The sequence below is a fragment of the Cupressus sempervirens genome, chromosome 7, assembly GCF_028749045.1.
Source record: "Cupressus sempervirens isolate cs-2001-9-10 chromosome 7, ASM2874904v1, whole genome shotgun sequence".
Taxonomy (NCBI): domain Eukaryota; kingdom Viridiplantae; phylum Streptophyta; class Pinopsida; order Cupressales; family Cupressaceae; genus Cupressus; species Cupressus sempervirens.
In genome coordinates, this window is record NC_143124.1 from 23,428,747 (window position 1) to 23,437,702 (window position 8,956).

The following is an 8,956-nucleotide window of genomic DNA, read 5'->3' on the forward strand; positions in this document are numbered from 1 at the left end:
GTGTATGATTCCAAGGTAAAACACGATCCAATAAGATAAAATAAAGGAAATAAAGGTAAAAGAATAGATAAGGATGATTCTAGATCAGTGATTTCAATCTATAGCTTATTCCTGAAGAGTCTTAAACCATAATTAATTTCAGTATCAAAGAGGGAAAAAACTACTATGCAAGGACCTAAAAGGAATAGTTAAAAAGTTTGTTGTAGATCTTGTTGAGAAGGGAATATTCTAGAGGAATGAAGAGGTTAATCTACTATAGAGTAGAGTACTAAGCATCAAGGGATTGGATCAGACATATTAATCATAGAAGGTGATCAAGTATTGAGTAGAAAAGGGATTTGAACATCAAAGTAAGTTGCATACAAGAATATCATATTCACTACTATCTTCTCATCATTACAGAAGATAAATCCTTTGACATGGTAGATTTACTATTCTTGTTAAGATCCTTGCATATATTTTGTATTAGTCTTGATTTTGTACTTAGTAGTCTTGTTGGACTTGTGGGTGTTATCCCCACTATAGTTTTCCCTCTAACAAAGGGTTTCTACATGACCAAATTCTTTATGTCATATATTTTATGACTTTATGGGTTAAAATTATATGCTTATGATAAGATAGACTATTTATATTTACTTTCATTTCAAGTATTGAATATATGAATGTATATGTCTACTGAGCGCATGAGTGAGAAAGGGAAAATCAGATTTATGTAATTGTAATTTTTTTCAAGGATACTATTTTATACCCCTTGCCCTCTCAGCATCTTATCATTCCTAAATAATCCAACAAGATAAGAACTTATTAAACTTGAGGTGCAATAAAGCTAATGTTGATAGTAATATGTACTTAGGAGTTAATTCAAGTGGCTAATTGATTATTGAGGAAATTATGGATGACACTATTTTTGGATGAAATGATGAAGCAAGTAATAAAATTTCCAGTGAAATTAAAGGAGAATTCAAAATTTCTATGATAGGTGAGCTGAAGTGCTTTTTGTATTGTGCATAAATCAAAAAAAATATCACATTTTATAATATCTTCAACTAAGTACCTTAAGGAATTGTTGGTAAGATTTATAATGGAAAATTGTAAATCAGCTGGAACACCTATGGTAATAGGATGTAAGTGAAGGTTTTGAGTAATACGCAAAACAAATCCACAAATCCTTCGAATACCTGCATATAGAAAAGCTATCGTAGAGAAGAAAAAGACAAGAGGAGGCAAGGGTTTGCTTTGAAAAATATGCAAATGTATTCTCAGATAAAGAAAAGATTCAAGATAATTACTAAAGATCAATCCTTATAGGAGATTGAAACCCAAAAAGGGTAACCTAAAAGGTAAGTGTTATTTAATAATTACTAATTAATTATAAAATGAGAATGCAAAAGGTGCATAAAGTGAAATTTTAAGAAGGGAGAAAAAGGTAATTTAATAAATTAAATTAAATTAACCTTTTTTTCTAATAGTAAGTTGACAAAAAATGATGATTCCCTTAGCATGGTTAAAAAAATATATAGATCAATGATTGTTGGATAATATTATTTGAATCATACCACACCTAACATTACTAGTGCAATTGGTATTGTAGAAAGGTATCAAGTAGATCCTATGAAATCACATCTTGTAGTGATAAAAAGAATATTTAGATACTTGAAGGTAGCTTTAGAATATGATTTGTGATATGATAGATCTAATGAATTTATATTGCATGGCTATGCTGGTGTTGATTAGGTAAGAAATGTAGATGATAGAAAAAAAAACAAGTGGAGGAGAATGTATTATTGGAGGAAGATCTGTATCATGGTTAAGAAGAAAACAAGATTACATTTATTAGTCTATAGCTAAAGTAGAGTATATAGTAACAACACACAATTGTACTTAGATAATGTTGATAAAATAGATGCTAAAGGATATTAGTATCACATCTTATAAAACTATTATAATGAATGGTGACAATACAAGTACAATTAATTGTTATAAGCTAGAGTTCTCATTATACCTAACAATCGACATATTGGTGCCCGATATGACCACTAGACTTATAGAATATAGAATGTGGCTAGGACATGCTATGAATCTTGAAAAAAAATTTTAGTGGTTAGTCCAAAAATACTCCCCTCAATATTATCAAAGGATGTTTGAACTTACAACCAAGTTTTGATACCACTTGTTATGAGTTAGAGTTGTCATTGCAGAAAAATATTGACCTACAAATGCCTAATACAACTACTAGAATTATATAATATAGGACGTAGATCCATGTCATGAATCTTAATGGGTAATGTTAATGGTTAGTGAAAAATTAATTTGGATAAGAATATATTTTTATACTCTAAGACTAACCACATTAAAATTAAGTATCATTTTTAAAGAGAAAAAGTCAGTAAAAGAGAATACAAATTGAAAAATATGAGCATAAAAGAGTAGGTAGAAAATATACTCACTAAACCATTGGCTAAAGAGACTTTTGATTACTTTAGAGGTATTCTTGGGGTAATGGTTGTTAGCATAAATATTTATTATACTACACTAGGGAAGTATCCTAAGTATTGGAGAATATTGATATGTTGCATTCATGACTGTGTTTATCATTGATGTCAACATAAGTGATTCTGTAGACTGGAAGAATAATAGTCATAGATCTTATGTTGCATAGTAATTGAGTAAGGGTTAAGTGATGTGCAATTGAGGACATGTTCTTGAGGTTGTCTAGATGACATGGTTAAGAGTATGAAGTCATAATCAAGGATGTATGACAGTTGTATATGATTTACTGTGAGTAATGCAAAAATAGAGCATCTATTTGGCAATTTCAAATGTTTGCATTGAATCTTTTAGCCAAGATATAATGAGGCGATACATAGTTAGCCAATGACAAAGGATAATTAGGTGATGATGTTAGCTAGTGCGCAAGACCTATATTTGCATGTACAAATTTTTGTATAGACTATGAAATGATAATACTATTGTAATTGTAATTAATTATATATCTTATTTTAATTAATTGGGAAAGAAATAAGGTAGACTCAAGGAATCATTGTGAGGATATGGTATAAAGGAAATATGTTTATTGTAATGTGTGTTGAAGTATTGAGATCATTGTTGAAGTGAAAATTGTGAAAAGGAGCAAAGTGTTGATTGAAAGTGTGTAAACAATGCAAGGGATTATTGGATGCACAATTCATGATTTGGTTACAAGATTAGAAGGAGGAAAAACTCAGTTGATAGGATAGAGACTGGGGAAGGAAGTACAATTCAATTCTATTATTCTACAAGGAGTAATACAAAGATCATTTGGACAATGAGTTCATTGGTATTTCCCTCAAAGTTGTTTGGACAGGGGCTCTGGCTATCTTCCATAACTCCTAACAGGGTTGGCACAACTCCTAACAAGGTTGGAATCTCCTAACAGGGATTCAAAGTCACCTAACAAGGACTCATATGTACTGAATATTGTAAGAGACTCCTAATAGGGTCTATCCTCTAACAAGGAATATGTATATTAGTACATCATCTTGTGAGTACCATCCCCATCAAGGTTTTTCCTCTGATCAAGGGTTTCCCTAATTAACATATTTGGTGTTATTGTGTATGAGTATCTTGTTGCAGTTTCACTTTACATTACTCATATGGTTAAGGTTGTTTAAAGTTGTTATTGGTAATATTATTCATATAATTGATTCACCCCCACACTTAGTTATATCAGTAGACTATATATTCTAACAATTGGTATCTACTAAGTCATGGAAGAATCTTAGTATTTGGCATATGGTATTGAATAGTTTCTTTGAACACTAGAGTTAGCTATGATTTGAGTAGTTAATTAACAATTGGTATTTATTAATTGGGACTATGATTGACACCTTTGACATTGATGTCAATGGTTGAGAGATAGGCATGAAAAACATCTCCTAAGGCATAGAGGAGAGTGTGCATGAGAAGTACTCCTAGGCAATGGGAGAGATATCTTTTTTAGAGAGATTAAGAAAGATTCATGTAAAGATGTATGAATATGCATGAATAATATCCACAACAAAAGTTTGCTTGGTATTTTTGGAACTTAGATAGTTTTTCATCTATGTTGCGATCAACACCAAAGGAGGACATTGTTAGAATGAATGCTGATGATATTAAATTGAGGAATTATCCTAAGCATTGGACAATATTGATATGTTGCATTCATGACTGTGTTTTTCATTGATGTCAAATAATAGTGATTTTCTAGAGACTAGAAGAATAGGAGTAAGAGATCTTATGTTGCGTAGTAACTGAGTAAGGTTTAAGTGATGTGTAGTTGATGACATGTTCCTAAGATTTTCTTGATGAAATGGTTAAGAGGAAGAAGCCATAATAGAAAATGTATGATAGCTATATATGATTACTATGAGCAACATAGAAATAGAGTATCTGTTTAGTAGTTTCTGATGTTTGCATTATATCTTTTAGCCAAGATATAATGAGGTGATGAGCAGTCAGCTAGTGAAAGAGGACAACCATGTGATGATTTCAATGAGTGTGCAAGACCTAGAGTTGCATGTGTAAAGTTTTTTATGGAGTGTGAGCCGATAGTGCTATTGTAATTGTAATTAATTATATATCTTATTTTAATTAATTGGGAAAACCTTAAGGAAGACTTAATGAATTACTATGAAGATATGGTATAAAGGAAAGATGTTTTCCTTAATTTTAATGTGCCTTGAAGTATTGAGATTTTTTTTGAAGTTTGAATCATGAAAAGGAGCATAGTGTTGACTAAATGCATGTAAGCAATCCAAGGGAGTATTGGATGCATAGTTTGTGATTTGGTTACAAGATCAGAAGGAGTAGAAGCTCGATTGATAGGATAGAGACTGATGAAGGAAGTACATTTCTTTTCTATTATTTTGCAGGGAGTAATACTAAGATCATTTTCATAGTGGATTTATTGGTCTTTCCCTCAGAGCTACTTGGGCAATGGAAGACAAATCCTAACAGGCTTGGCACAACTCCTAATAGGGTCTATCCTTTAGTAAGGAATATTTATATTAGTACATCATCTTGGGGGTATCATGCCCACTAGGGTTTTCCCTCTAATCAAGAGTTTCCCTAGTTAACATATTTGGTGTTATTGTTTATGAGTATCTTGTTGTGGTTTTAGTTTACATTACTCATATGGTTAAGATTGTTCAAAGTTGTTATTGGTGATATTATTCCTATAACTAATTCACCTCCCCCCCAGTAAGGTTATATTATTCCTATAACCTTTTCCATTGATGTCAAAGGTGGAGTACATCAATTAAAACCTTCCATAAAGGAAATAGGTAAGAAGGTACATGTAGGAAAATATCATATTTTATCAATTAATATATTATCATAGGTGAAAACTATATTGAGAATATGCAAAAATTATATTTTATTGATTTTTTTTGATTGATAGTTTTTCATCATATATTGTAACCAATTCCAAAGGGTGATATTGTTAGGAATTGAGGCATTTCTTAGCACTTGGATGAGTCATTGAGATTTTGTATTGATGAATAATTTTGTTATAGATGATAACTTATTTTCGTATGTTCATTCAAGACATAAAATTTATATATCATAGGTTGTTTATCAGATCAATGAGGTTAGTTGGTGACATTATTATCTATGAAATTTTACATGTGTGTACATTAATAAGTATAAATATCCTAGGTATATGTTCTCTATGCTTTATGTGAAGATGTGGTTAAGTTACAACCTTTTTTGGTGAAAATTGGTAAAAGACTAGTATATAGGACATAGTAATAGAGATGGTAATTAACAGTTTGGTTATATCTTTTTGGTGAATAGGAATTAACCATGATGAACTTGGAAGCTAATTGAAGACTTATTGTGTGTGTGTATGTGTGTGGGAGCCATTTGGATTCTTCTAGAAATAACACTATTAATAGTGACCATTATATATTTCTACCAGTCCACTGTGTTGAGGAAATGCATAATTAATTATTGAAAAATATAATATCTTTATTGTAACATGTGAGAACCTTATTGTGATAGTTGTAATAATTCTTATGAAGAGGTGTATTTCTTATTGTAGTCTTATGGAATTAATTGTAAATTAGGGAAGCTTTGATAGTTTAACCTAATTAATTATTTTCAAAGGGTATAAAGGAATGTCATTTTCCTTGGTTGAATATTCAAGGTGGTTTATATTGATATGTATTATGTAATATTTTATGCTATATTACTAGAGAAGAGCACAAATGATGTTGGCTAATTGGGATGAACTTCAAAGGAACTATTATGGCAAGTAAGTTGTAAATTGATGAATTCTTGTTATTGGATTTATTATCTTGAAAGTATTGTCTTTCACATTGGTAGAGCACTTAGGTAGTGGGTATATTTGTTTCCTATCATACTTTAAAAAGATTACAACATTCTAACAAGGGTTCAATGGTCTCTTAACAATGATCTTCCCTCTCACAAGGACCATCATACTAAATGTGTTATATTTTACTCCTAACAGGGGATCACATCTTTTCACAAGGAACTTATATATTAGTATATTAGCTTGTGGGTAACACTCCATTAGGGTTTTCCCTCTAATCAAGGGTTTCCATAGTTAACAAATTATTGTGTTATTGTATATGGTTTCTTGTTGACATGCATCATTATTTTAATTGTTGGAGATCATATTTATATGTTTGAATTTAATTATTTTGAGCTTTGATTCCCACATTTATATGTTATAATATTAATGTTTGGTGTAATTGCATGGGTTATGAAAAAAATTCTAAATTTTAACTTTTGACAAGCCTGTTGATCACATTATACTTGTATAGTTGATTTTGTCCATATAACTATCAAATATGATAAATGTCAAGTAACATTTAAAATAGAAATTATATCTATTTAATTTATACACTTGATAACTTTTCAAAGCATGAAGCTACTTGGAACACATTTTTTTAATGAATATTATTTCTATGAGCATTATGTACATGTTATTTTGAATATTATATTGCACATAATGAATTCACATAAATCCACTTAACTTCAATCTGAAAAATTATTTTGGAATATCCAATCCAAATAGATATTACTTAGTAAAAAAATATTCTTAAATACTTTATAGTAGTTAATTATTGTAAACAAATTCATAAATTTTTTTATCAAATAGTTATTAAATTTAAATAGAAAATCTACGAAATTCAAGCTAAGATTTTGAATTCACATAAATATTAACAATCTAGATCTAATAAAATGGTCCAAAAAAAAACATGTTAACAAAAGTAATTAAATAAATTTAAATATATTATATTATAAGTTGAGGTACAAAGTGAATGCTATAAAATGAGATGAATGTAGCCAATTATTCCAAACAAATGATATAACAATAGCACAATCCTATCCTATACAAAATAATATGTGAACTAGGTGCAAGTTTCACACTACGGGAGTATATATTTAAAAATGAGCATGATTGAGTATTATTTTACTGAAGCCCTATGGTTGGAAGTAAGGTGTCTCATCATTTGGAAGGTGGAGGTGGAGTGAAAAGAGGAAATGGTGGAAATGAGGAAGGGAAAGACGGTAGGGGAGGAAAACTAAGCTTAGGAAGAGGTGGAATAGAGGGGATATTAAGAGGAGGTGCATTAGGGAGTGGGGGGACACTCAATTTGGGCAGTGGGGGAACGCTTGGAAGAGGAGGAGCAGATAGTTTGGGTAGTGAAGGAATGCTAGGAAGTGGAGGAAAGCTGAACTTGGGTAGCGGAGGAATGCCAACTTGCAAAGCTCTGCGACGAGGAAGAGAGGAAAAGATGGCCTCTTGTTTGGATGGATGGTAGAATAATGGAGTAGACACATAGAAGTGCATTCCATTGGGATTTGAAGATGTTAGGGAGAGTTGGGAAGACGTAGCGGTTGAGGGTATGTGACATAACTCACGGGGGCTCCTCAGAAGTCTAACTGAACATGACTTCCTAGGGTTAAGATTTTGGACGATGGGAATCTCCACCGTGAATTCTCCATTTTTATCTGTTTCTCCTTCAACAAAAACCATGCTATGCCCGCTCTTCCATTTCCTGTTGCTGTCGATTCTACACTCCACGGCAACCATTGCACCTGCAACCAAATCCATTTCATCAGTATCTTCGCATGATAAGACATCTAATTAACTAATAATAAAGATGTGCCATGCTAGTCATAAATAAGCTACACTGCATATATATTTACCTGGCAAGATGTAGGGGGTTTCTGATAGTTGGGTGTCACAGAAGACGGTACCCTTCACCACAACATTATGAGGCTTCTGAATGCCTTCTTCATAGATTGCACTGGCAAAAGTAGAAATAAATAGAATTAGAATCCCCTGTAGAAGCATTGATGCAATTTTAATGGTACTTGAGGCCATTTTTGTTTTCAGTCTTAGATACTACTCTTGAATTCTTGTCTGCTAATTTTATAGTCTGGGCATCGGAGTGTTATGTGATTATAGGTAGGTGATAATGTTGTTGCAGTGGATGCGATATAGTTGAACGAACACCTTCATTTGCATATTAGTTTGATTGTGTCTGTTGAATAACTCCTCCTAATCTCCGCGTTGTCGTCTGATCTAACATAAAACTCTCCGCACGAAGACAATTTCAACCAGTGACGACTATGCTGAAATATTAATAATAATAGTCAAGTTAAACTCCTGTTAATCACGATAATTGGCCCGTTTTTCATATGCATCAAATTTGGTTAGCACTCCGAGCTCCTTCGCGTCTCTATTGGACACATTTTCAGAGTATTGCACAACGTTAGAATCGTTATTATTAGGAGAGTTCTTTTGTTTCGTCCACTGTTTTGAAGGCTTTTACGTTTTTATTAATATTTTATCTAAATTAATCAATACTGATCTTTTAAGATTTAATATTTTAATTTTAAATTATTAGGTAATTATATTGAAATTGGAATTTAAATTAATCAATATAAAATTTTAAATATA

General features: G+C 31.4%; 1 protein-coding gene across 1 annotated transcript; it reads right to left on the bottom strand.

Annotated features, from left to right (window-relative positions):
• Window positions 1-7,260: 7,260 nt before the first annotated feature.
• Window positions 7,261-8,414, bottom strand: LOC149545237 (uncharacterized). Its single transcript, XM_089790601.1, has 2 exons — window positions 8,200-8,414; window positions 7,261-8,088 (listed from the first exon to the last, which is right to left on the bottom strand). Exons 1-2 carry the CDS (start codon window positions 8,375-8,377, stop codon window positions 7,496-7,498), a joined length of 771 nt encoding a protein of 256 aa, XP_089646727.1. The 5' UTR covers window positions 8,378-8,414; the 3' UTR covers window positions 7,261-7,495.
• Between the last annotated feature and the right edge of the window lie 542 nt (window positions 8,415-8,956).

Bases quoted from the DNA above. Each gene is read 5' to 3' on its own strand.
- LOC149545237 (XM_089790601.1), bottom strand. From the start codon at position 8,377: ATGGCCTCAAGTACCATTAAAATTGCATCAATGCTTCTACAGGGGATT. The intron at 8,089-8,199 runs GTAAATATATAT...ATTTGGTTGCAG, and splicing joins AACCCCCTACATCTTGCCAG to GTGCAATGGTTGCCGTGGAG.